The sequence below is a fragment of the Ascaphus truei genome, chromosome 10, assembly GCF_040206685.1.
Source record: "Ascaphus truei isolate aAscTru1 chromosome 10, aAscTru1.hap1, whole genome shotgun sequence".
In the NCBI taxonomy this organism is placed as follows: domain Eukaryota; kingdom Metazoa; phylum Chordata; class Amphibia; order Anura; family Ascaphidae; genus Ascaphus; species Ascaphus truei.
The window spans coordinates 4810664-4837760 of record NC_134492.1 but is presented as its reverse complement, the minus strand read 5'-3'; the positions used below and the strand labels follow the sequence as shown (position 1 = coordinate 4837760).

Sequence of the window (27097 nt, the reverse complement as noted above, 5' to 3'; positions counted from 1 at the left end):
CAACTGTCATTCAAGTCCAGTTAACGCTGGATCGGATCTGATATCCCGCACGGGCGCCAGGTGATTCCCGACGTGTGGACGGACACATCGCGGTGCTGTGAGACACCTTACAGCTCCTTTAAATCAAGAGACTGTCTCCTTCAGGTGTCGGAAGCTGTCTTATAGGAGGAGACTGCTTGGTGAATATGGGCCCATATCTGAACCCCCAGGTACCACATAAGAAGTATCTTGCTGGTAGTATCCGTACGGTACCTTTGTCACAGTGATGGGTGATAAGCATGTCTGTCCACCAGCAGTGAAATTGCAGAAAACCTCAATAGCATCGGAAGGGCATCCAAGGTTCGGATCAATCCAATATTTTCCTAGTGAAACACAATGCACAGTCTCAATAAATATTAACCGCATATCAGAAAAGGTTATACATACACAATCAAAACTACCTAATAATTGGGGCGGGAGGATCTGGATGGGAGGACTTGCCCACAACACCCACCTTTCCTCCTGCCTTATTACCTCCTCTCATTCCCACCTACAAGACTTCTCCCGTGCTGCCCCCTCTCTCTCTAATTTCCTGCCACGCACCATCAGACTCTCCCCCAGCTTTCAGACAGTTAAAAAGCTCCCTGAAAACTCACTTTTTCAAGGAAGCCTACTTGACCGACCTCTAACATCCACCACCTCCTCCAACACTATTGGGACCTTCTGTGCGGCCGGAGCAATCTCCACGCTAACACGCCTTAACATCTAACCCCCCCCACCAACCAACCTAAATGGGATCACACTTTATCTGGAATCAGCTATACGGCTGGACCATACTCCTCCCCGAGGCACACCGCGCCCCGAGGCACACTCCGTCACACAACATTGCCCCTTATCTCTTCTAGAGTGTAAGCTCTTGGGATCAGGGCCTCATTACCTCCTGTATCTGTTTGCCCTGGTGTTTCCTTGTATGTCATTCTGTTTATGTAATATACATAACTCTGTACCCCCATTGTACCACACTGCGGACTCTGCTTGCGCTTTACAAATAAACGATAATAATAAACAGATATATTGTGATTCAAAAGCTTGTCATTGCTCTCTGCTAAACCGCACACTGTTGGGTTGAGATGTCACCATTTGGGGCTTAGTTTGGTAGTTTGAACCATGGCTTTCGCGCTCCAGTGTGAGTCTCTGCCTGCAATGGCTTCACAGAAAATATTCTGCATACACAAACACTTAATAAACACACAGATACCCAACAAGCTCTGAGAAACCCCAAACATTACCACATACACACATATATATATGTATATAAGTGTCACAAGGAGTGCTAGTGGACGTGGTACACTAACACTTACCATCAGCCACTTTACGTTCACAGTTGAGCAGATCGCGGCAGATGCGTGCTGGGTTCTCACGAGTTCCAGGTGGGTTCTTTATACTGTGCATTAAGCTGGCCAGGTAGTGTAGTGTTTTAAAAATCTCCGCACTATAATCTAGTATTGTTACTTCTGTATTCTGATAGCTCTGCCACATCACCATTAGCAACAGTGTTACAAGGAAGGACCAGAGCAGGCACACATGCCGTTAACCCAAACAGGCAGGAACATAGTGAAACCCAGGAACATGCAGTCACCCCCGCCAGCCAAAGCAAGGCCAGCAATGCCATGAAATTAGTAGAATTTATGGTAATCAAATCAGACGCGTTATAGTTATATGAAGTTCATGCAACAAGGTAGTTATTATTCACAGGTAAGTATATGGGAATAAAAAAAAGGAACAGAAGAAGAGAAAATAAAAACAGTTATTTTCTGAATTACATATTATTTCTACAATCTTTGTTTTTAGAATAATACAGCTCAACCCCCTTATAACACTGTGCTTGGGATCCAAAGAATCACATCACGTTATAAGCGAATCGCATTATAAATAATGTACAATTGTATGCGTTGTACAATAAAGTATTTAAGACACCAATAATCGTGTTGTAAAGTATTCATAAATACGAAAATTGGGAGCCACGCGTGAATCGTGTTATAAGCGGATTCGCGTAATAACGGGGTTGAGCTGTAATAACTTTATTTCCTATAGAGCCTTTCTCCCAATGGGACTTGCAGCGTGTCACAATCACAGTACAGCGCGCAGTGCGCAGCACATAGGAATGTTACAGTACAGCGCGCAGTACGCAGCACATAGGAATGTTACAGTACAGCGCGCAGTACGCAGCACATAGGAATGTTACAGTACAGCGCGCAGTACGCAGCACATAGGAATGTTACAGTATAACGCGCGGTACGCAGCACATAGGAATGTTACAGTATAGCGCGCAGTACGCAGCACATAGGAATGTTACAGTATAGCGCGCGGTACGCAGCACATAGGAATGTTACAGTATAGCGCGCAGTACGCAGCACATAGGAATGTTACAGTACAGCGCGCGGTACGCAGCACATAGGGATGTTACAGGCACAGGTCCCTCCCCAGGTGATCTTACAATCTATGATGTTGGTGCCCGAGGCAGCGGGAGATAAAGGGACTTATAATGATAAATGATAAAGGTCACACGGAGCTGACACCGGGGAACCAGGCTCCCCTGATTCACACGCAGTATCATTGTTCTCAGAGTCAGAGCCTTTACTCGCTGAGCCTGTGCTCGCCGAGCCTGTACCCGCCGAGCCTGTACCCGCCGAGCCTGTACCCGCCGAGCCTTTACTCGCTGAGCCTGTACCCACCGAGCCTTTGCTCGCTGAGCCTTACTCGCCGAGCCTTTGCTCGCTGAGCCTTACTCGCCGAGCCTTTGCTCGCTGAGCCTTACTCGCCGAGCCTTACTCGCCGAGCCTTTGCTCGCCGAGCCTTTGCTCGCCGAGCCTTTGCTCGCCGAGCCTTTGCTCGCCGAGCCTTTGCTCGCCGAGCCTTTGCTCGCCGAGCCTTTGCTCGCTGAGCCTTACTCGCCGAGCCTTTGCTCGCCGAGCCTTTGCTCGCTGAGCCTGTACCCGCCGAGCCTTTACTCGCTGAGCCTGTACCCACCGAGCCTTTGCTCGCTGAGCCTTACTCGCCGAGCCTTTGCTCGCTGAGCCTTACTCGCCGAGCCTTTGCTCGCTGAGCCTTACTCGCCGAGCCTTTGCTCGCCGAGCCTTTGGTCGCTGAGCCTTACTCGCCGAGCCTTTGCTCGCTGAGCCTTACTCGCTGAGCCTTACTCGCCGAGCCTTTGCTCGCCGAGCCTTTGCTCGCCGAGCCTTTGCTCGCCGAGCCTTTCTCGCTGAGCCTTTCTCGCTGAGCCTGTGCTCGCTGAGCCTTTCTCGCTGAGCCTGTGCTCGCTGAGCCTTTCTCGCTGAGCCTGTGCGCGCCGAGCCTTTGCTCGCTGAGCCTTACTCGCCGAGCCTTTGCTCGCTGAGCCTTACTCGCCGAGCCTTTGCTCGCTGAGCCTTTGCTCGCCGAGCCTTTGCTCGCTGAGCCTTACTCGCCGAGCCTTTGCTCGCCGAGCCTTTGCTCGCCGAGCCTTTGCTCGCCGAGCCTTTGCTCGCTGAGCCTGTGCGCGCCGAGCCTTTCTCGCAGAGCCTGTGCTCGCTGAGCCTTACTCGCCGAGCCTTTGCTCGCTGAGCCTTACTCGCCGAGCCTTTGCTCGCTGAGCCTTACTCGCCGAGCCTTTGCTCGCTGAGCCTGTGCGCGCCGAGCCTTTCTCGCCGAGCCTGTGCTCGCTGAGCCTTACTCGCCGAGCCTTACTCGCCGAGCCTTTGCTCGCTGAGCCTTACTCGCCGAGCCTTTGCTCGCTGAGCCTGTGCGCGCCGAGCCTTTGCTCGCCGAGCCTTTCTCGCCGAGCCTTTGCTCGCCGAGCCTTTGCTCGCCGAGCCTGTGCGCGCCGAGCCTTTCTCGCCGAGCCTTTGCTCGCCGAGCCTTTCTCGCCGAGCCTTTGCTCGCCGAGCCTTTGCTCACCGAGCCTTTGCTCGCCGAGCCTGTGCTCGCCGAGCCTGTGCTCGCCGAGCCTGTGAGCGCCGAGCCTTTCTCGCCGAGCCTTTGCTCGCCGAGCCTTTCTCGCCGAGCCTTTCTCGCCGAGCCTTTGCTCGCCGAGCCTTTCTCGCCGAGCCTTTCTCGCCGAGCCTTTCTCGCCGAGCCTTTGCTCGCCGAGCCTTTGCTCGCCGAGCCTTTCTCGCCGAGCCTTTACTCGCTGAGCCTTTGCTCGCTGAGCCTGTGCTCGCTGAGCTGCTCCTCCTTCTTAATCACCTCCTAATGCATACCGGTATCTCTAGTTTTCTGCCGTTTTCTGCTCACTCGTCACATGAGCCAATAGGAAGCCGCACCGGGAGACGTCACCGGGAGACGTCACCGCTTCCAATTGGCCCGCAGGGCCCGGGAGCTTTGAAATCGGCCATATAGTGAACCCTGGAGCAGCTACCGGCACCTACTATGGAGGTATCTCCAGAAGCAGGGGGTCACCGGAGTGAAACTAATGGGGTGAATAGCCTCTTTAAATGAAAATATTGGCAGAGCAAGCTGCTTTTAATGGAAATAGCACATGTGATCGCGTAACATTTTAACTATATTCTCAGATTTCAGTCTTTCATAAGCACTATATCGTTTCCTAGGTAACAGCCACGGCGCTGGCGGCGGATATTTCCGTGCATTGCATACAGTGTAAACACTTATTCCTGTGCACGTTCCAAGATAAGCAAAGCCCATTCCTGCACGTTACCTCCATCTGCAGAGCGGCCTGGGAGTCCATCAGGGCCTGAATAGCAGCATTCATGTCCATCTGCTTCTATGTACAACAAGACCAGCACGATTCAGGTTTCAAGCAATTATTAACAACTGCGTGTAAATTCTCAGGGTGTTTCTATAAAAAGACCTGACCCCGGTGATTAAGGTATTTGTAACAGTGTTTGAAAATATCATTTTTACGTGTACTGTACCCAGCTTGCCATTGTCCCAATCTATAAGTTCCACACAAGGCGAGCAGGTAAGTGTTTGCAACAATTGAATGACTCGCTTTTAGGTGTTTGACATATGTATTAACCTAATGGGATAAAACATGTATTCCATAAAACAGGAGACATTTTCCGTGTCCAATACCATGCAGATTCAGCACAAGGCATCTTATACTGAAAGCAACATTCCTCTAAAGGAAGACTAGACGATATTTTTATGCAAAAGGTTATATATATATATATATATATATATATATGTGTGTGCTCCTGTTTAATTTTCATAAAGGCTTCAGAACATGTGCTTATTGGGGAATTAAGGAGAGCAGTTACACTTACCCTGGGACCTCGTACGCCTGGTGGACCCTAAAAACATAACAATGGTTTAAAATTAATATGATAACCCTCCATAATGACCCTTCTTCTAAAGTAAGTATTTAACACAAACCTTTATGTAACCACGGGTGTTTTTCTTACTTATGGTTGCAGTAGGATTTACGTATTGGGCATGTGGATATGAGCTGTTATTACACATGGCGGGTGCTGTAACGCACACTATTTAACATGATGCTTAAAGCAGGGGCGGCAACTCCAGTCCTCAAGGACCACCAACAGGTCAGGTTTTCAGGATACCCCTACTTCAGCACAGGTGGCTCAATCAGTGGCTGTGTCTTCGACTGCACCTGTGCTGAAGCAGGGATATCCTGAAACCTGACCTGTTGGTAGCCCTAGAGGGCTGGAGTTGCCCGCCAATGTTTTAAACGGTGCTGTTGTGATAATATGCAATTGCTCTGCACTATTCATCATTACATGCATGGCATTGCCCACTACTCACAGGGGGCCCAGGATGTCCTCTTGGTCCTTGAGGTCCCTGGAAATAGAAAGGAAAACATTCACTGAATAATCATCTGTCCATTAAAGACAAATTGTTTTTATCAATCACTTTTTCAGTGGTTTATATTTTGTTTGCGGTCATTTAATTTCATGACATTCTGCCGTGTGAGGTCATTTTGTCACAAGACCCCCATGACGCTCCCTAGTGCTGGCTCCCAGCAGAGGCTGGGGTTTGGGGGCATGTTAGGGAGTAACTGGAGTGTCAGCTCCTATGGCGCCCTCAGGCTCTCGCGGATTGGTCACCGGTTCAAGTGGGACAAATTAGAGGCAAATTGTCTTAATAAAGAAGTGAGAGAAACGGTTAACATCTTTCTGTTAGCATCAGCAAAATGTAATGTTCCCTGATAATCACCCCTAACGTGTCTAATAATGGCGATTATTAAGTCATTGAGGTTTACGGGTATAACTTCTAAACTGCGTAATGAAAAAATCAGCTCCCCTTAGCAGGTAATGTGTATAGGTGTGTTACAAAATCTGCTCCCCTTAGCAGGTAATGTGTATAGGTGTGTTACAAAATCTGCTTCCCTTAGCAGGTAATGTGTATAGGTGTGTTACAAAATCTGTTCCCCATAGCAGGTAATGTGTATAGGTGTGTTACAAAATTAGCTTCCCTTAGCAGGTAATGTGTATAGGTGTGTTACAAAATCAGCTTCCCTTAGCAGGTAATGTGTATAGGTGTGTTACAAAATCTGCTCCCCTTAGCAGGTAATGTGTATAGGTGTGTTACAAAATCTGCTCCCCTTAGCAGGTAATGTGTATAGGTGTGTTACAAAATCTGCTCCCCTTAGCAGGTAATGTGTATATGTGTGTTACAAAATCTGCTCCCCTTAGCAGGTAATGTGTATAGGTGTGTTACAAAATCTGCTCCCCATAGCAGGTAATGTGTATAGGTGTGTTACAAAATCTGCTCCCCATAGCAGGTAATGTGTATATGTGTGTTACAAAATCTGCTCCCCTTAGCAGGTAATGTGTATAGGTGTGTTACAAAATCTGCTCCCCATAGCAGGTAATGTGTATAGGTGTGTTACAAAATCAGCTTCCCTTAGCAGGTAATGTGTATAGGTGTGTTACAAAATCTGCTCCCCTTAGCAGGTAATGTGTATAGGTGTGTTACAAAATCTGCTTCCCTTAGCAGGTAATGTGTATAGGTGTGTTACAAAATCTGCTCCCCTTAGCAGGTGATGTGTATAGGTGTGTTACAAAATCTGCTCCCCTTAGCAGGTGATGTGTATAGGTGTGTTACAAAATCTGCTTCCCTTAGCAGGTGATGTGTATAGGTGTGTTACAAAATCTGCTCCCCTTAGCAGGTAATGTGTATAGGTGTGTTACAAAATCTGCTCCCCTTAGCAGGTAATGTGTATAGGTGTGTTACAAAATCTGCTTCCCTTAGCAGGTAATGTGTATAGGTGTGTTACAAAATCTGCTCCCCTTAGCAGGTAATGTGTATAGGTGTGTTACAAAATCTGCTCCCCTTAGCAGGTAATGTGTATAGGTGTGTTACAAAATCTGCTTCCCTTAGCAGGTAATGTGTATAGGTGTGTTACAAAATCTGCTTCCCTTAGCAGGTAATGTGTATAGGTGTGTTACAAAATCTACTTCCCTTAGCAGGTAATGTGTATAGGTGTGTTACAAAATCTGCTTCCCTTAGCAGGTAATGTGTATAGGTGTGTTACAAAATCTGCTTCCCTTAGCAGGTAATGTGTATAGGTGTGTTACAAAATCTGCTTCCCTTAGCAGGTAATGTGTATAGGTGTGTTACAAAATCTGCTTCCCTTAGCAGGTAATGTGTATAGGTGTGTTACAAAATCTGCTTCCCTTAGCAGGTAATGTGTATAGGTGTGTTACAAAATCTGCTCCCCTTAGGAGGTAATGTGTATAGGTGTGTTACAAAATCTGCTCCCCATAGCAGGTAATGTGTATAGGTGTGTTACAAAATCTTGGCTTACAAGTTGGTTTTTCCATATAAATAACTGATACAAAAAAGCAGTTAAAGTCACTATTTTATGGTCTTAAGCAGCTTCTAATTAGTATTTCAGTAATTTGATACCTGTTAATTCATTTTCTTTCTGTGAACACATAGGATGTATGCTCTGTATTATTTATATTTTACCAATACTGCGCCCTAATATTTTAACACACAAAATAAAGATCATACATTGAAAGGAAAATATAAATTTGTTTGATATCTTACCATTTCCCCCTTAACACCTTTATCGCCTTTGGTTCCCTGAAAGGATACAACAATTGACTTATTTAATAACATTTCAACAGAATTACCAAATAGCAATTTTCCTATAAACATATTACTAGGAAAAAGTAGAAAGTGTTCACTGTTTTATGAACAACACAAATGTTAACTGAAGCCGAAGAAGGAAGTTCAGATTTACAATGACTACTAATTAAAATGTGAAAAATCTGCAAGTGTTTTTATATACTGTATATAAAGAAAGTGACTCTGCGTGTGGGGCCAAATATGTGCTGGGAATTAATACTTAGGGAAATTATTTTATATTACTTTACTACTATATTTTGGATCTTGCTGAAGATTAAATGGTTGGAACAAAACTATTGCCATATCTGTAGCCGTTCTATAATTCCTAGTAAATGGTGTTCTGGTAAAGAAATAATCATTCTGTGTCTGCTAAATTATTTATATTTTTTCAAAATGACTATTTAAGTTATCAGCCTGTATTAATAAGTTCATGTGTTGACATGTACGATATCACAATGCTCAGCAGTGTGTTAGAACATCTGTATATCTAATTAAAGATTTGCAAAGCTTTTGCACAAGCTCACAAAACTGGTGATTAGACATTCGCCGCTTGCAAAACAGTCAACAATCGCAAATATTCAGAGAGGAAAGTGTCAAGAACCGAATTTCTAGGCATTCAAACACATCTCTTGGGGCCTCTTATAGCAATTTTGTGATTGGAAATGTGCGAATTTAAAGCACAGCTTCACGAAACGGGAAATGTGCGCAAAGATTCGCCTCAGTGTTAGCAACTTGTTATATGCATTGAAAATTCACCCGAAAAATCGAAACCCTCTTAAACTTGACTTGAATTTGGCTTCATGCCGGGAATGGCAGGGAGTAACATGGCACTTTAAATAGGAGTTTTTGTGTAATTTTGGTGAAAGTCGCAGACCTTCATGAAACTTCAGAATATTGTGTCTGGCAACTGTCAATGCAAAGAAATCAAATTTACAAGCACTTGGAATAGACATAAAACAATCCTAATTATAAAGAAAGCAGAGGATCACAAAGCTATGAGCTTTCACACCACATAGGAAATGGTCAGACTACGCGGGACAAGCAATTGTTAAATGCCATCAAATAGTATATTTCGTGATCCGAACTGCAGGAGATTCAGACGTCTCTACTCGGGATACAATGGACATGCAAACTCTACTTACCAGTTTACCTATGGGACCGATTATACCAGCACGCCCCACTGCGCCAGTGTTCCCCTTTAAAAATAAAATGTAATGATTAGGAAATGGAGATTAACTGCAACAACCCTGACTGGCAGCTGCTTAATATGCTTAATATAAACTGAAGCTAAAAGTTTCTTAGATGGAGTTTATAAATTATAATTAAAGAAGCAGACAATACTTCTGAAAAGTGAGGAAATCGGCTTTACGCAGTTTTTATATTGTAATTAAAATTGCATCTTTGTTACAAGTATTTACAGGTACAAAGATGGACATATTTTGGGGTGAAACCCTCACTTAAGGGGCAACGCATACAGAATGTGTAAGGCTGAATTCCTCACATTTCTGAAATAATAATTGAACGATTACACGCGAACGTCGCTCTCGGAATTGTATGATGTATTTCTCATTCAGGCGGCACACGGGCACATTTAGGGCCTTTATACTATATCCGCGGAAGCGGCTGTTCCGGATATTTTGTGGCAAAAATCCCCATCGGCTTCAGTGGGGATTTTCGTCCAAAAACAGCTATTTTGGTGGATATAGAATTAACCTCTTAATCTTTGTTTATAGCATGAGCATTTTGTTACAGAACATCTTTTCATGGAAAATGTTCTCTATCTTCATGTTTGGACGTCTCTATCATACTCCCCATAATGCCTTGCAGTGTTCCCACCTGCTTCCCTGGATCTCCCACCTCTCACATTCATTCCACATGATCCCTTCCCTGTTATTCCACATGATCCCTTCCCTGTTATTCCACATGATCCCTTCCCTGTTATTCCACCTGATCCCGTCCCTGTTATTCCACACGATCCCTTCCCTGTTATTCCACCTGATCCCTTCCTTGTTCTCATTCCACCTGATCCCGTCCCTGTTATTCCACCTGATCCCGTCCCTGTTATTCCACCTGATCCCGTCCCTGTTATTCCACCTGATCCCGTCCCTGTTATTCCACATGATCCCGTCCCTGTTATTCCACATGATCCCGTCCCTGTTATTCCACCTGATCCCGTCCCTGTTATTCCACATGATCCCGTCCCTGTTATTCCACATGATCCCGTCCCTGTTATTCCACATGATCCCGTCCCTGTTATTCCACATGATCCCGTCCCTGTTATTCCACATGATCCCATCCCTGTTATTCCACCTGATCCCGTCCCTGTTATTCCACCTGATCCCGTCCCTGTTATTCCACATGATCCCGTCCCTGTTATTCCACCTGATCCCGTCCCTGTTATTCCACATGATCCCGTCCCTGTTATTCCACATGATCCCGTCCCTGTTATTCCACATGATCCCGTCCCTGTTATTCCACATGATCCCGTCCCTGTTATTCCACATGATCCCGTCCCTGTTATTCCACATGATCCCGTCCCTGTTATTCCACCTGATCCCGTCCCTGTTATTCCACATGATCCCTTCCCTGTTATTCCACATGATCCCTTCCCTGTTATTCCACATGATCCCGTCCCTGTTATTCCACATGATCCCGTCCCTGTTATTCCACATGATCCCGTCCCTGTTATTCCACATGATCCCGTCCCTGTTATTCCACATGATCCCGTCCCTGTTATTCCACATGATCCCGTCCCTGTTATTCCACCTGATCCCGTCCCTGTTATTCCACATGATCCCTTCCCTGTTATTCCACATGATCCCGTCCCTGTTATTCCACATGATCCCGTCCCTGTTATTCCACATGATCCCATCCCTGTTATTCCACATGATCCCATCCCTGTTATTCCACATGATCCCGTCCCTGTTATTCCACATGATCCCGTCCCTGTTATTCCACATGATCCCATCCCTGTTATTCCACATGATCCCGTCCCTGTTATTCCACCTGATCCCGTCCCTGTTATTCCACATGATCCCTTCCCTGTTATTCCACATGATCCCTTCCCTGTTATTCCACATGATCCCGTCCCTGTTATTCCACATGATCCCATCCCTGTTATTCCACATGATCCCGTCCCTGTTATTCCACATGATCCCATCCCTGTTATTCCACATGATCCCTTCCCTGTTATTCCACCTGATCCCATCCCTGTTATTCCACATGATCCCTTCCCTGTTATTCCACATGATCCCTTCCCTGTTCTGATTCCACCATTTCATATTTTTTTTTAAGTGTGACCCAGCGAAAGGATGAATAATTACTGCTAATTAAAGCTATTATCGGCCAAAATAGATGTTCGAACAAGATAAAAGTTACTTACAATTTGACCAGTTGGACCTTTGGGACCAAGAATGCCAATCGGACCGCTGTCGCCATTAGGACCCTGAAAAATGTTATGAGATGAATCCATGTGTGATGTGATCATTGTATTTATATTACGAGTACATATATACATGTAGATATATATACAGTATGGATTATCTTTAAGTGACAATATGGTTCTACAGTATGACGTACACTGGAGGAAAAAACATTTATACGTGACACTTTCACTCCCAAAGAATTAGAATTGAGAGGGAGTCTGACCGAGAAGAGGCTCGGCTGGGCGCCAGTGTACATGCTAAACACATCAATGTGCACTTCCACAGGAGAACAAACCCGAGGAATACACGTCCGTTTCTGTGTTATAGAGATACTGGCACTGTGTGCACGTGCTGGGTGGGAGTGTTGGCACTGTGTGCACGCGCTGGGTGGGAGTGTTGGCACTGTGTGCACGCGCTGGGTGGGAGCGCTGGCACTGTGTGCACGCGCTGGGTGGGAGTGCAGGCACTGTGTGCACACGCTGGGTGGGAGCGCTGGCACTGTGTGCACGCGCTGGGTGGGAGTGCTGGCACTGTGTGCACGCGCTGGGTGGGAGCGCTGGCACTGTGTGCACGCGCTGGGTGGGAGCGCTGGGTGGGAGCGCTGGCACTGTGTGCACGCGCTGGGTGGGAGTGCTGGCACTGTGTGCACACGCTGGGTGGGAGGGCTGGCACTGTGTGCACGCGCTGGGTGGGAGTGCTGGCACTGCGTGCACATGCTGGGTGGGAGTGTTGGCACTGTGTGCACGCGCTGGGTGGGAGTGCTGGCACTGTGTGCACACGCTGGGTGGGAGTATTGGCACTGTGTGCACACGCTGGGTGGGAGGGCTGGCACTGTGTGCACGCGCTGGGTGGGAGTGCTGGCACTGTGTGCACGCGCTGGGTGGGTGTGTTGGCACTGTGTGCACGCGCTGGGTGGGAGTGCTGGCACTGTGTGCACACGCTGGGTGGGAGTGCTGGCACTGTGTGCACGCGCTGGGTGGGAGTGCTGGCACTGTGTGCACGCGCTGGGTGGGAGTGCTGGCACTGTGTGCACACGCTGGGTGGGAGTGCTGGCACTGTGTGCACGTGCTGGGTGGGAGTGCTGGCACTGTGTGCACACGCTGGGTGGGAGTGCTGGCACTGTGTGCACGTGCTGGGTGGGAGCGCTGGCACTGTGTGCACGCGCTGGGTGGGAGTGCTGGCACTGTGTGCACACGCTGGGTGGGAGCGCTGGCACTGTGTGCACGCGCTGGGTGGGAGTGCTGGCACTGCGTGCACATGCTGGGTGGGAGTGTTGGCACTGTGTGCACGCGCTGGGTGGGAGTGCTGGCACTGTGTGCACACGCTGGGTGGGAGTATTGGCACTGTGTGCACACGCTGGGTGGGAGGGCTGGCACTGTGTGCACGCGCTGGGTGGGAGTGCTGGCACTGTGTGCACGCGCTGGGTGGGTGTGTTGGCACTGTGTGCACGCGCTGGGTGGGAGTGCTGGCACTGTGTGCACACGCTGGGTGGGAGTGCTGGCACTGTGTGCACACGCTGGGTGGGAGTGCTGGCACTGTGTGCACACGCTGGGTGGGAGTGCTGGCACTGTGTGCACGTGCTGGGTGGGAGTACTGGCACTGTGTGCACACGCTGGGTGGGAGTGCTGGCACTGTGTGCACGTGCTGGGTGGGAGCGCTGGCACTGTGTGCACGCGCTGGGTGGGAGTGCTGGCACTGTGTGCACACGCTGGGTGGGAGCGCTGGCACTGTGTGCACGCGCTGGGTGGGAGTGCTGGCACTGTGTGCACACGCTGGGTGGGAGTGCTGGCACTGTGTGCACGTGCTGGGTGGGAGTGCTGGCACTGTGTGCACACGCTGGGTGGGAGTGCTGGCACTGTGTGCACGTGCTGGGTGGGAGCGCTGGCACTGTGTGCACACGCTGGGTGGGAGTGCTGGCACTGTGTGCACGCGCTGGGTGGGAGTGCTGGCACTGTGTGCACGCGCTGGGTGGGAGCGCTGGCACTGTGTGCACACGCTGGGTGGGAGCACTGGCACTGTGTGCACACGCTGGGTGGGAGTGCTGGCACTGTGTGCACACGCTGGGTGGGAGTGCTGGCACTGTGTGCACGCGCTGGGTGGGAGCGCTGGCACTGTGTGCACGCACTGTGTGGGAGCGCTGGCACTGTGTGCACGCTCTGGGTGGGAGCGCTGGCACTGTGTGCACGCGCTGGGTGGGAGCGCTGGCACTGTGTGCACGCGCTGGGTGGGAGCGCTGGCACTGTGTGCACGCGCTGGGTGGGAGGGCTGGCACGGTGTGCACGCGCTGGGTGGGAGCGCTGGCACTGTGTGCACGCGCTGGGTGAGAATGCTGGCACTGTGTGCACACGCTGGGTGGGAGTGCTGGCACTGTGTGCACGCGCTGGGTGGGAGCGCTGGCACTGTGTGCACGCGCTGGGTGGGAGCGCTGGCACTGTGTGCACACGCTGGGTGGGAGCACTGGCACTGTGTGCACACGCTGGGTGGGAGTGCTGGCACTGTGTGCACACGCTGGGTGGGAGTGCTGGCACTGTGTGCACGTGCTGGGTGGGAGCGCTGGCACTGTGTGCACGCGCTGGGTGGGAGCGCTGGCACTGTGTGCACGCGCTGGGTGGGAGTGCTGGCACTGTGTGCACGCGCTGGGTGGGAGTGCTGGCCCTGTGTGCACGCGCTGGGTGGGAGCGCTGGCACTGTGTGCACGCGCTGGGTGGGAGTGCTGGCACTGTGTGCACACGCTGGGTGGGAGTGCTGGCACTGTGTGCACGCGCTGGGTGGGAGCGCTGGCACTGTGTGCACGTGCTGGGTGGGAGCGCTGGCACTGTGTGCACACGCTGGGTGGGAGTGCTGGCACTGTGTGCACGTGCTGGGTGGGAGTGCTGGCACTGTGTGCACGCGCTGGGTGGGAGTGCTGGCACTGTGTGCACACGCTGGGTGGGAGCGCTGGCACTGTGTGCACGCGCTGGGTGTGAGTGCTGGGTGGGAGTGCTGGCACTGTGTGCACGCGCTGGGTGTGAGTGCTGGCACTGTGTGCACACGCTGGGTGGGAGCGCTGACACTGCGTGCACGCGCTGGGTGGGAGTGCTGGCACTGTGTACACACGCTGGGTGGGAGCGCTGACACTGCGTGCACGCGCTGGGTGGGAGGGCTGGCACTGTGTGCACGCGCTGGGTGGGAGCGCTGGCACTGTGTGCACGCGCTGGGTGGGAGCGCTGGCACTGTGTGCACGCGCTGGGTGGGAGTGCTGGCACTGTGTGCACGTGATGGGTAGGAGTGCTGGCACTGTGTGCACGCTCTGGGTGGGAGGGCTGGCACTGTGTGCACACGCTGGGTGGGAGTGTTGGCACTGTGTGCACGCGCTGGGTGGGAGCGCTGGCACTGTGTGCACGCGCTGGGTGGGAGTGCTGGCACTGTGTGCACACGCTGGGTGGGAGTGCTGGCACTGTGTGCACGCTCTGGGTGGGAGGGCTGGCACTGTGTGCACGCGCTGGGTGGGAGTGCTGGCACTGTGTGCACACGCTGGGTGGAAGTGCTGGCACTGTGTGCACATGCTGGGTGGGAGTGCTGGCACTGTGTGCATGCGCTGAGTGGGAGTGCTGGCACTGTGTGCACGCGCTGGGTGGGAGTGCTGGCACTGTGTGCACACGCTGGGTGGGAGTGCTGGCACTGTGTGCACATGCTGGGTGGGAGTGCTGGCACTGTGTGCACATGCTGGGTGGGAGTGCTGGCACTGTGTGCACGCGCTGGGTGGGAGTGCTGGCACTGTGTGCACACGCTGGGTGGGAGTGCTGGCACTGTGTGCACGCTCTGGGTGGGAGGGCTGGCACTGTGTGCACGCGCTGGGTGGGAGTGCTGGCACTGTGTGCACGCGCTGGGTGGGAGTGCTGGCACTGTGTGCACATGCTGGGTGGGAGTGCTGGCACTGTGTGCATGCGCTGAGTGGGAGTGCTGGCACTGTGTGCACACGCTGAGTGGGAGTGCTGGCACTGTGTGCACACGCTGGGTGGGAGTGCTGGCACTGTGTGCACATGCTGGGTGGGAGTGCTGGCACTGTGTGCACACGCTGGGTGGGAGTGCCGGCACTGTGTGCACGCGCTGGGTGGGAGGACTGGCACTGTGTGCACGCGCTGGGTGGGAGGACTGGCACTGTGTGCACGCGCTGGGTGGGAGCGCTGGCACTGTGTGCACACGCTGGGTGGGAGCGCTGGCACTGCGTGCACGCGCTGGGTGGGAGCGCTGGCACTGCGTGCACATGCTGGGTGGGAGTGTTGGCACTGTGTGCACACGCTGGGTGGGAGCGCTGGCACTGTGTGCACGCGCTGGGTGGGAGTGCTGGCACTGTGTGCACGCGCTGGGTGGGAGTGCTGGCACTGTGTGCACACGCTGGGTGGGAGTGCTGGCACTGTGTGCACGCTCTGGGTGGGAGGGCTGGCACTGTGTGCACGCGCTGGGTGGGAGTGCTGGCACTGTGTGCACACGCTGGGTGGGAGTGCTGGCACTGTGTGCACATGCTGGGTGGGAGTGCTGGCACTGTGTGCACGCGCTGGGTGTGAGTGCTGGGTGGGAGTGCTGGCACTGTGTGCACACGCTGTGTGGGAGTGCTGGCACTGTGTGCACATGCTGGGTGGGAGTGCTGGCACTGTGTGCACGCGCTGAGTGGGAGGGCTGGCACTGTGTGCACGCGCTGGGTGGGAGTGCTGGCACTGTGTGCACACGCTGGGTGGGAGTGCTGGCACTGTGTGCACGCGCTGGGTGGGAGTGCTGGCACTGTGTGCACACGCTGGGTGGGAGTGCTGGCACTGTGTGCACGCGCTGGGTGGGAGTGCTGGCACTGTGTGCACGCGCTGGGTGGGAGCGCTGGCACTGTGTGCACGCGCTGGGTGGGAGTGCTGGCACTGTGTGCACGCGCTGGGTGGGAGCGCTGGCACTGTGTGCACGCGCTGGGTGGGAGCGCTGGCACTGTGTGCACGCGCTGGGTGGGAATGGTGGCACTGTGTGCACGCGCTGGGTGGGAGTGCTGGCACTGTGTGCACGCGCTGGGTGGGAGTGCTGGCACTGTGTGCACACGCTGGGTGGGAGTGCTGGCACTGTGTGCACACGCTGGGTGGGAGTGCTGGCACTGTGTGCACGCGCTGGGTGGGAGTGCTGGCACTGTGTGCACGCGCTGGGTGGGAGTGCTGGCACTGTGTGCACGCGCTGGGTGGGAATGGTGGCACTGTGTGCACACGCTGGGTGGGAGTGCTGGCACTGTGTGCACGCGCTGGGTGGGAGTGCTGGCACTGTGTGCACGCGCTGGGTGGGAGCGCTGGCACTGCGTGCACACGCTGGGTGGGAGTGTTGGCACTGTGTGCACGCGCTGGGTGGGAGTGCTGGCACTGTGTGCACACGCTGGGTGGGAGTGCTGGCACAGTGTGCACGCGCTGGGTGGGAATGGTGGCACTGTGTGCACACGCTGGGTGGGAGTGCTGGCACTGTGTGCACGCGCTGGGTGGGAGTGCTGGCACTGTGTGCACGCGCTGGGTGGGAGTGCTGGCACTGCGTGCACACGCTGGGTGGGAGTGTTGGCACTGTGTGCACGCGCTGGGTGGGAGTGCTGGCACTGTGTGCACGCGCTGGGTGGGAGTGCTGGCACTGTGTGCACACGCTGGGTGGGAGTGCTGGCACTGTGTGCACGCGCTGGGTGGGAGTGTTGGCACTGTGTGCACGCGCTGGGTGGGAGTGCTGGCACTGTGTGCACACGCTGGGTGGGAGTGCTGGCACTGTGTGCACGCGCTGGGTGGGAGCGCTGGCACTGTGTGCACACGCTGGGTGGGAGTGCTGGCACTGTGTGCACATGCTGGGTGGGAGGGCTGATCCTATATACCAATTACTGCCCAATCTAAAAGGCAGTGACAGCGCAGTCCATAGGTAGTAGATGCAATGTGGCTCTGCAGACATTTACATACTTTTACTACATTTCAAAGATGAAAGACTTTGGAAATAAGTCATCTACTTAATAAGTCAAAGAGCCAATGGAAGACAGCCCCAGTTTACTGTGTATGTTTCTAATGATCGTCACAAAGACAGTGAAATAAAATGGTGACATACCGTTGGGCCTGGAAACCCTTGAAAGCCCATCATACCGTGATCTCCATCGTCTCCCTGTAACAATGCCATGTATTAGCACTCCGCAGTCATTAGGATGAATGAATTGTTCTCCTTGATACAGTGTAAAAGTAACGGTGCTTACTAGGTGCCCTTTTAATCCAGATTCCCCTCTTGGTCCTTGATCCCCTTGTGACCCGGGGTGACCTCTCAGACCTGATTTTCCAGGATGACCTTTTAACCCATGCTCGCCCTAAAAAAAAAAAGAGAAAAAAAAGTTGCCTTCTGTGTTAAACAAGTGAGATAACCGGTTCTGCGTCAGCTAATTGTCACCGTGTGCATGGTTCTTTATCATCCAATACTTTAGATAAAAAAAACACATGGGTTCTTAGGGAATGTATTGTTTTTGTACAGCTATGTGCCAGTACCATTTAACATACTGTAGATACAATTTGCATTTACGTGGACTAAATGTGGGGGAGAAGCTGGAGAGGACGGAGCATGTGGGGGAGAAGCTGGAGAGGAGGGGAGCATGTGAGGGAGAAGCTGGAGAGGAGGGGAGCATGTGGGGGAGAAGCTGGAGAGGAGGGGAGCATGTGAGGGAGAAGCTGGAGAGGAGGGGAGCATGTGGGGGAGAAGCTGGAGAGGAGGGGAGCATGTGGGGGAGAAGCTGGAGAGATGGGGAGCATGTGGGGGAGAAGCTGGAGAGATGGGGAGCATGTGGGGGAGAAGCTGGAGAGGAGGGGAGCATGTGGGGGAGAAGCTGGAGAGGAGGGGAGCATGTGGGGGACAAGCTGGAGAGGAGGGGAGCATGTGGGGGAGAAGCTGAAGAGGAGCATGTGGGGGGGGGCAGCTGGAGAGGAGCATTGTGAAGGGGGGGGTGGGGGGGTGGCAGCTGGAGAGGAGGGGAGCATGTGGGGGAGAAGCTGGAGTGGAGGGGAGCATGTGGAGGGGGGGGTGGCAGCTGGAGAGGAGCATGTGGAGGGGGGGGGTGGCAGCTGGAGAGGAGCTTGTGGAGGGGGGGTGGCAGCTGGAGAGGAGCATGTGGAGGGGGGGGGGTGGCAGCTGGAGAGGAGCATGTGGAGGGGGGGTTGGCAGCTGGAGAGGAGCATGTGGAGGGGGGGTGGCAGCTGGAGAGGAGCATGTGGAGGGGAGGGGTGACAGCTGGAGAGGAGCATGTGGAGGGGGGTGGCAGCTGGAGAGGAGCATGTGGAGGGGGGGGGGTGGCAGCTGGAGAGGAGCATGTGGAGGGGGGGTTGGCAGCTGGAGAGGAGCATGTGGAGGGGGGGGGCAGCTGGATAGGAGCATGTGGAGGGGGGGGTGGGGGTGGAAGCTGGAGAGGAGCATGTGGAGGGGGGGTGGCAGCTGGAGAGGAGCATGTGGAGGGGGGGGTGGCAGCTGGAGAGGAGCATGTGGAGGGGGGGCAGCTGGAGAGGAGCATGTGGAGGGGGGGGGTGGCAGCTGGAGAGGAGCATGTGGAGGGGGGGTGGCAGCTGGAGAGGAGCATGTGAGGGAGAAGCTGGAGAGGAGCATGTGGAGGGGGGGGGGTGGCAGCTGGAGAGGATCATGTGGAGGGGGGGCAGCTGGAGAGGAGCATGTGGAGGGGGGGGGTGGCAGCTGGTGAGGAGCATGTGGAGTGGGGGGGCAGCTGGAGAGGAGCATGTGGAGGGGGGGGGGCCAGCTGGAGAGGAGCATGTGGAGGGGGGGGGGGGGTGTCAGCTGGAGAGGAGCATGTGGAGGGGGGGGGGTGTCAGCTGGAGAGGAGCATGTGGAGGGGGGGGGGTGGCAGCTGGAGAGGAGCATGTGGAGGGGGGGGGTGGCAGCTGGAGAGGAGCATGTGGAGGGGGGGGTAGCAGCTGGAGAGGAGCATGTGGAGGGGGGGGGGGTGGCAGCTGGAGAGGAGCATGTGGAGGGGGGGGGGGGGTGCAGCTGGAGAGGAGCATGTGGAGGGCGGGGGGTGGCAGCTGGAGAGGAGCATGTGGAGGGGGGGGGGGTGGCAGCTGGAGAGGAGCATGTGGAGGGGGGGGGGTGGCAGCTGGAGAGGAGCATGTGGAGGGGGGGTGGCAGCTGGAGAGGAGCATGTGGAGGGGGGGGCAGCTGGAGAGGAGCATGTGGAGGGGGGGGTGGCAGCTGGAGAGGAGCATGTGGAGGGGGGGGTGGCAGCTGGAGAGGAGCATGTGGAGGGGGGGGGGTGGCAGCTGGAGAGGAGCATGTGGAGGGGGGGGGGTGGCAGCTGGAGAGGAGCATGTGGAGGGGGGGGGGTGTGGCAGCTGGAGAGGAGCATGTGGAGGGGTGGGGTGGCAGCTGGAGAGGAGCATGTGGAGGGGGGTGTGGCAGCTGGAGAGGAGCATGTGGAGGGGGGGGGGGGCAGCCGGAGAGGAGCATGTGGAGGGGGGGGGGGGGGTGGCAGCTGGAGAGGAGCATGTGGAGGGGGAGGGGGGGCGTTGCTGGAGAGGAGTGTGTACTTTACCGTACTATGAAAATGGAAACAAGGGAATGTTTTTGAAATGACCATATTTAAGATGATGTGGGGAAAACAATAGTTCCTGTACTTGTATTGGGTGTTTCGGGCTCCTGCACTGTATGCTATTACCATTCTCGTGCAGATGTGGCAAACTTCAGACAGAATTTGTGCGTGCTCCAATATCTGTGTATTTATAGTAATATTTAGGAGTCAGAATTAAAATATATTCTGTATGGACGGGACAGCCATAATGCTAAATTAAAATGTGAATACCTGTAGCCTTACAGTAAATATAAATAAAAAAGACAACATTATTTGCTCAATGTTTAATAATCAACAATTTACTTAATATCATTTATCTCTTAGCCTTTGAAGGAATCTTACTTGTACATTTTTCCTAGCAACAATGAAATAAACAATTCCTTTTTATTTACTGTGCATCATTAGATGAAATATTCCACAGTAACGCTATGTACGCAGTATATTGTAATACCTTTATTCCTGGTGCGCCAGGGCTGCCTGGAATGCCAGGCGATCCTTTCACCCCATGTGACCCAGGATATCCAGCCAGTCCAGAGATGCCCGAGATGCCTCTTTCCCCCTACAGAGAAAGAAATCAGCATTTTATATACCCCTCTATATGAAGAAATGCCTGGTGCATACGTTCAGTTATCTTTAATAGCCTCTATGTAATCATATAGATGTCAGGTCACGCCCCCGCGGCCGTCTCCCTGTGCCTCCAGCACACCTTACTTACATTCTTTGCCTCTACCAAGATGGCCGAAAATAGTGTCATTCGCCATGAACTAAGATTGCCGAAGACAGGAAGTGGCCCTATCTCTCCCTAAACTAAAATGGAGTCTGGAGATTAATTAGACCTGCCCTAAGCATTTAAGAAGCAGCCATTTGCACCCAGGCAGTGCCCGAGCAAGGTATCTGCTTAGCTGAAGTCCACGTTGGTACCTGGTTCTCTGCTCTAGCCTTGATCTCTGCCCTTTGACCCCGAATACGAACCTTTGCTGCCTGCATTGGTCTCTACCTGTGACCCAGACTACACTATCCTCATCAGTCCAAGGCCTGTGGTCAGTCTCCATCTGCTGCCTCAGCCCTGGGGTCAGATTCCTGGTCACAATAGAAAATATGAGCATAGAAAAGTTGTTCCCACCAGACCATGTAGGAATTAAAGTGACACTGGTGGAACCTACTTGAATTCATTTCACTCTTACCTCCAATAAATGCTTTTGCTAGGAAGGTTTCAAGTAATATGTTACTAATCCTGTTTTGTATTTATTTCACTGTCATAGATGGGTCAAATAATAACAAGACATTAAAAAGACATGCTTCTTTACGTCAAATTAAAAGCAGATAATTTAAAGGGCCGCGTTGGTCCGAGGAAAGATTGCATTCTTTGCAAGTTGTCCAAAACAACGTCAGGGCAGCGGGAATGCGGAGATCTTTATATACAACCGATTAATCTGCTGTGTGATCTTGCATGTCATGGTTAATGTCTTTGTTGCTCAATGTAATATACAGTATATGAACATATAAGCAGTACATCTATGACAGTTTGTGGCACACGGTTACATTTCTTGGTAGGAAAGATGTTTACTTAAAAAAACTTCAAAGGAATATTTGAAAATTACAAACATATTTTGATTTTTAACCCCTATTAAAGCAGCTCAATTTTTTGTGTGGGGGGCACGAGGGGGGGGGGGGGGGGGTGATAGGGTGTATTTAACACAGGGTTTCTCAACTCCAGTCCTCAAGACCCCCCAACAAGTTAGGTTTTAAGGATATCCCTGCTTCAGCACAGGTGGCTCAATCAGTGGCTCAGTCAAACACTGCATCACCTGTGCTGAAGCAGAGATTTCCTGAAAAGCTGACCTTTTGGAGGGTCTTGAGAACCCCTGATGTAACTTGAAATCAACAATTTAACAGACACATTTGTCGTTTTTTGTCAGAATTTAGCCAAATGTAAAAGTTACATTTACAGATAAGCGAGGGTCCCTGGTGCTTGGAAAACCCAGCTGAGCTCAGCGGGCCCCACTACTAAGTGAGTGCTGCTTTAAGAGAGAGAGAAAATGTCAGCTGTGATACTGAAACCATGTCCATGCATGTTATATGTCAAAGCTTGTTATATGTCCATACATGTTACATGTCCATACCTGTTACTGTATATGTCAAAGCATGTTATATGTCCATACCTGTTATATGTCAAAGCATGTTATATGTCCATACCTGTTATATGTCAAAGCATGTTATATGTCAAAGCATGTTATATGTCCATACCTGTTCTATGTCAAAGCATGTTATATGTCCATACCTGTTCTATGTCAAAGCATGTTATATGTCCATACCTGTTCTATGTCAAAGCATGTGCCGCATACAAATATTTGGAAAAATTGGCTATATATAGTATTAATACTCTGAGAGAGGTCTCATTAATGAAAGGAATATGCTGGATATATTTGTTGCAGATGTTCTGGAATCTGACTGCATTAACATTAAGGGGGCCATTTTTCCCGTGACTAAATCTTGTAATTGCAAAGTATTGCAGGTCTCCTGTGGTATTTTATTGTAAAGGTTTACGCAATAACAAACAACAACGATGAATAAAAATTGCTTCTCTCTGCTTCCTTTTATCGACATCAAAGAACCACAAAATACTTGAGCGCTTCAAAGAGGACCCTAATATATTTAAGCAGCTGATCCATGAAGCGGTATATCATAACATTTCTTTGCAAAGTAAAATCGGGGGAAGACATGAAGTCTAGAGAAAGCCAAGGAATGTGGACATAACATACCCAAATATGAGAGAAACGGAGATTAACCCGCACTTCTGCGCAGAGAATAAAATCCCTAGTAACATTCTGCTGATTGCTCTGCATTCCTGACAGAGCGGTGATTCGCGTGATTAGGCCTCGACCAGGCAGGGATCGGACGCGCTGGCGCTCGTGCGCTGCGCCCTGCTCCGCCGGGAGATTGGTGGCTGGCTAGGCGCGCGCTCGCCTGGGGCGCGGCCACGACGTCACGGAGCTGGTTCGCCCTCATTGGGCGAACCGCTCACGTGATGCGATTGCGAGCGGCAAATTCGAAATTGCTTGCTCACGCTGGCCACACACATTGTCGCAATGTGTTTCATCGCGGCCAGCGTGAGCGCGCCCGCCCGCTCAGCGCCACCCTGGACGAGGCCTAAGTCTGCACACTTACTGGCAAAACGGAACATTTCTTTAATATTATATTCCAATCTAATTACCTAATTGTGAACACAACATCTGCATAAAATGATTTATATATTATGACATCATTATTCATATTTTGTATTTAGCCTCATGACTTGGTTTAAAACTGTGAATTAGCAATATTTCAGGTGATATTGAAGTTGCAGTGGAATAATCTTTGAAACATTTGTTTCATTTTATGGGCTGAGATACATTACAAAGACATACAGGCGGTCCTTGGTTAGCCGACGCAATGCGTTACTCAAAATGGCGTCGGATAGCGAAGCGTCATAAAGCGAAACTAGTTTTCCCATAGGAACACTGTTTAAATCAAACGTTCCGTTCCTGAAGGCATTTTTAATGCTAAAATACACAGAAAATGTTACTCAAGCAATAAGATATGCAGCACACACATACATTATGATGGAAACATTATATTTATTGATTCCAGAACTGTAAAATAAAACTATAAAAATAAAACTATGCTGTATTCTGTACAGAAATGTACATGAGCAAAAAAACCCCATCAATTATTGGAGGAAGATGATTGGGGAGGGGGATCATCAACAGACAACGGACTTTTTGGAGGTGATGTAGGTGGACTTGAAGGTTTCGGCCTCTTGAAGAATCTCTTCATTGAAGTCTGGACAGATCCTTTCCTTTTCTGCGTGTAGATCTCTCTATAGCAGCTGATTTGGTTAGACACCCCACGACTGACTGTTGAACTCCGTTCAATGTTAGGGTCATTGTCCTGAAATATGGCCAGTGCGCTATCAATGTGCTTGAATGCTGCAGCCAACATTTTGCTTGACAATGATTTACGTGGCTGTGGCTGTGCCACATCAGCAGATTGGTGGGCCTCCTCTTCAGCATTTTTTTGCTCTTCTAATTGCATCAGGTCTTCATTGCTCAACTCGTTAGAATGTGAGGCGAGCAACTCCTCAATATCCTCGGTTTCCACCTCCAAGTTGAGATCTCTGGCCATTTGCACAACAGTTTCTGTAACCTCTGCAACAGTCTCTGTAAGGCCTTGGACATCAGACACAAAATCAGGGCACAAATTACGCCAAACTCCATTTAAATTGGATTGTTTGACTTCATTCCATGTCTCTCTGATGTTTCTTACTGCATGGAGAATCTTGTAACCCTTCCAAAATTCTTTTAAGGTTGGACCACCTTCCACATCAGTTGCTCTGATGGCCTGGGCAAATGTTCGCCTCAGATAGTAGGCCTTGAAGGAAGCGATAACCCCCTGCTCCATCGGCTGTATCAATGAGGTGGTGTTGGGGGGCATGAACACCACCATGACGTTTGGGTGATGGTCATCCAGGTACACGGGATGGCCAGGAGCATTGTCCAGGAGTAGAAATGCTTTAAAATCAAGGTTCTGGTTCATGCAATATAATTGCACAGCTGGAATAAATTGATGCTGGAACCAGTCCTCAAAAAGGCTCCCTGTTACCCATGCCTTACGGTTGGACTTCCAAATCACTGGAAGTGTGTTCTTTGCATAACCCTTGAATGCCCTAGGGTTTTCTGCATGAAAAACAAGCAAAGGTTTTAGCTTGAAATCACCTGCAGCATTTGATCCAAGCAGAAGAGTCAGCCTGTCCTTTGCAACTTTAAACCCAGGCATTGATTTTTCCTCTTTTGCAATGTAGCTTCTGCTGGGCATTTTCTTCCAGTAGAGCCCAGTCTCATCAACATTGAACACTTGACGTGCGCAATAGCCACCGTCCTCTATAATTTTGGCCAATGTAACAGGGAAGGTTTTAGCTGCCTCCTCATCCGCACTAGCAGCTTCCCCGGTCACTTTAATGTTATGCAAGTTTGCCCTCTCTTTAAACCGCATAAACCAGCCCTTACTTGCAGTGAACGTTTCCTCAGTGGTCCCTTCTCCATGCTGGTGCTTAATGTCCTCATACAGACTCAAAGCCTTGGCCTGAATTAAGGCTAAACTAATGGGCACATGACGCTGGGATTGATCTTCCAGCCGTATGATGATGAGTTTTTCTACCTCAGCAATATGACCAGCACGTTGCCTTATTGTCGTACCTTGCATAGGTGCTGAGCCCTTGATCTGTTCCAAGATTCTTGCCTTGTCTTTGATTATTGTCACAATAGTTGCGCGAGGTATATCCAAGGAACGTCCAATTTCTGTGTTCGTCTCTCCTTTCTCAGAGCGCTTTATTATGTTTTGTTTGGTCTCCAAAGTAATAGATTTTCTATTCCTTTTTGGAGTAACAGTACTTTGCTTTTTGCTTTTATCAGCCATGTTTAGGGCCTAAAAGACACCACCAAACCTTCACACAGACTGTTCAGAATGATTTCCCTAGCCTGCAGCCTTCTGATTGGACATTTGTAGCAATTTTTTTAAAGCGTCGTAAGAGCGTCGGATAAGCTGTTCGGGCGTCGTAAAACGGGCCATAGGGATGCATTGACTAGCATCGGATAAGCCGTTCGTCGTAAAATGAAACGTCGTAAAACAAGGACCGCCTGTATTGATAATTTAAGTATGATGTCTTTATTTATATAGCGCTTCACAGCAGTAACACACACAACAATCAAATAAATAACACATCATGGGAAGAAGCGCTTCAGACATAAAAGTGACACTTAGGAGGAGTCCCTGCGCCGAAGAGCTTACAATCTAATTGGTAAGTAACGTTATCCATTTTACTATCTCATCTTTCAGAAGATAACCTCAGTGGGAATTATAAATTGTTTCCTATATGTGATTACAATAATCTATAGTTATATCATCTCTATTGTATTCTCTATACAATTATTTATTAACAATGAAAACTGTATTATTAATGAAATGGCAAAAGGCTCTAGAAAAAATGCTTAAAGTCGGGCGTTTATTCACATTAAATATAAACAATGGATAATTGAGAACTTACGCAGTCTCCACTTTATTCCATCCACTATCAGACATGTGTTATTGTAATGCTGGATTAAAGCCAGGCTGCCCATACACTTCACAGGACAATTTGTTTGTTTTTTGGCTGTTTGTTTAAACCAGGAGTGGCCAACTCCAGTCCTAAAGGGCCACCAACAGGTCGGGTTTTAAGGATATGCCTGCTTCAGCCCAGGTGGCTCAATCAGTGACTCGGTCAATGCCTGATTTGTTGGTGAAAATGAGGAATGGAGTTGACCACTCCTGGTTTAGATGGGTGGTGGTTTATTAGGGCTGTGTGTTTTGCAGCTGGGTGTATTGGAGGGGACACTGCTGTTGGGAGTGACCCTGGGAAGTTGTGACATGGTTGGCTGGTGCCACTCCATCCCCAGCTATTGGTGACCCTGAATAAAGTATTGTGATGTTAGACAATGTCATTTTCTCTGGAGAACTGAAGATTTTAAGTTCATGTATAAGTCTTTTGCTTAGTTTCATTACATACAGTGGAAGCAGACATTCATACAGGACCTGTCACACATACAGTATGCCAGAAAAATAAGGAAGGATTTCTATGAATGACTCACAGGAAAACCAGGCTTTCCATGGAAACCAGGCCTCCCGGGAGTCCCAGCGACACCTTCACTCCCAGGATATCCAACTGCGCCTCTCGATCCAGGAGGCCCCGGAATTCCCTAACACCCCAACGGATCGGAGGGAACAAAAGGAAATTATTAGTCCCTAAAAAGAACTTTAATGCTACAGGGTAATTAAATGCTTAAAACCAGACGTAAGATTAAAGGTTCATATTTACTAAGCTTTGCCATTCCATAAGATACCTCCCAGCGCCAGAAAATACCTACAGCCAATTTAAATGAATGAGTTATATGTTGTCAAAAGGTGGCCTATGAAATAGCTACATTCCAGCCTAAATGCATCATAAAAT

The 27097-nt window shown here is 50.7% G+C and overlaps 1 protein-coding gene across 1 annotated transcript in view; it reads right to left on the bottom strand.

The window, feature by feature from the left end:
* The window catches only part of LOC142504032 (uncharacterized), a 130534-nt gene that overhangs the window by 19155 nt on the left and 84282 nt on the right, over positions 1–27097 (bottom strand). The window contains exons 23-34 of the mRNA XM_075617141.1: positions 26739–26846; positions 20528–20635; positions 17716–17823; positions 17574–17627; positions 11450–11512; positions 9210–9263; positions 7987–8022; positions 5737–5772; positions 5241–5267; positions 4673–4738; positions 1341–1509; positions 253–362 (exon numbers count right to left, since the gene is read on the bottom strand). Coding sequence (XP_075473256.1) covers positions 253–362; positions 1341–1509; positions 4673–4738; positions 5241–5267; positions 5737–5772; positions 7987–8022; positions 9210–9263; positions 11450–11512; positions 17574–17627; positions 17716–17823; positions 20528–20635; positions 26739–26846 — 939 coding nt within the window. The remainder of the gene's footprint in view (positions 1–252; positions 363–1340; positions 1510–4672; positions 4739–5240; positions 5268–5736; positions 5773–7986; positions 8023–9209; positions 9264–11449; positions 11513–17573; positions 17628–17715; positions 17824–20527; positions 20636–26738; positions 26847–27097) is intronic.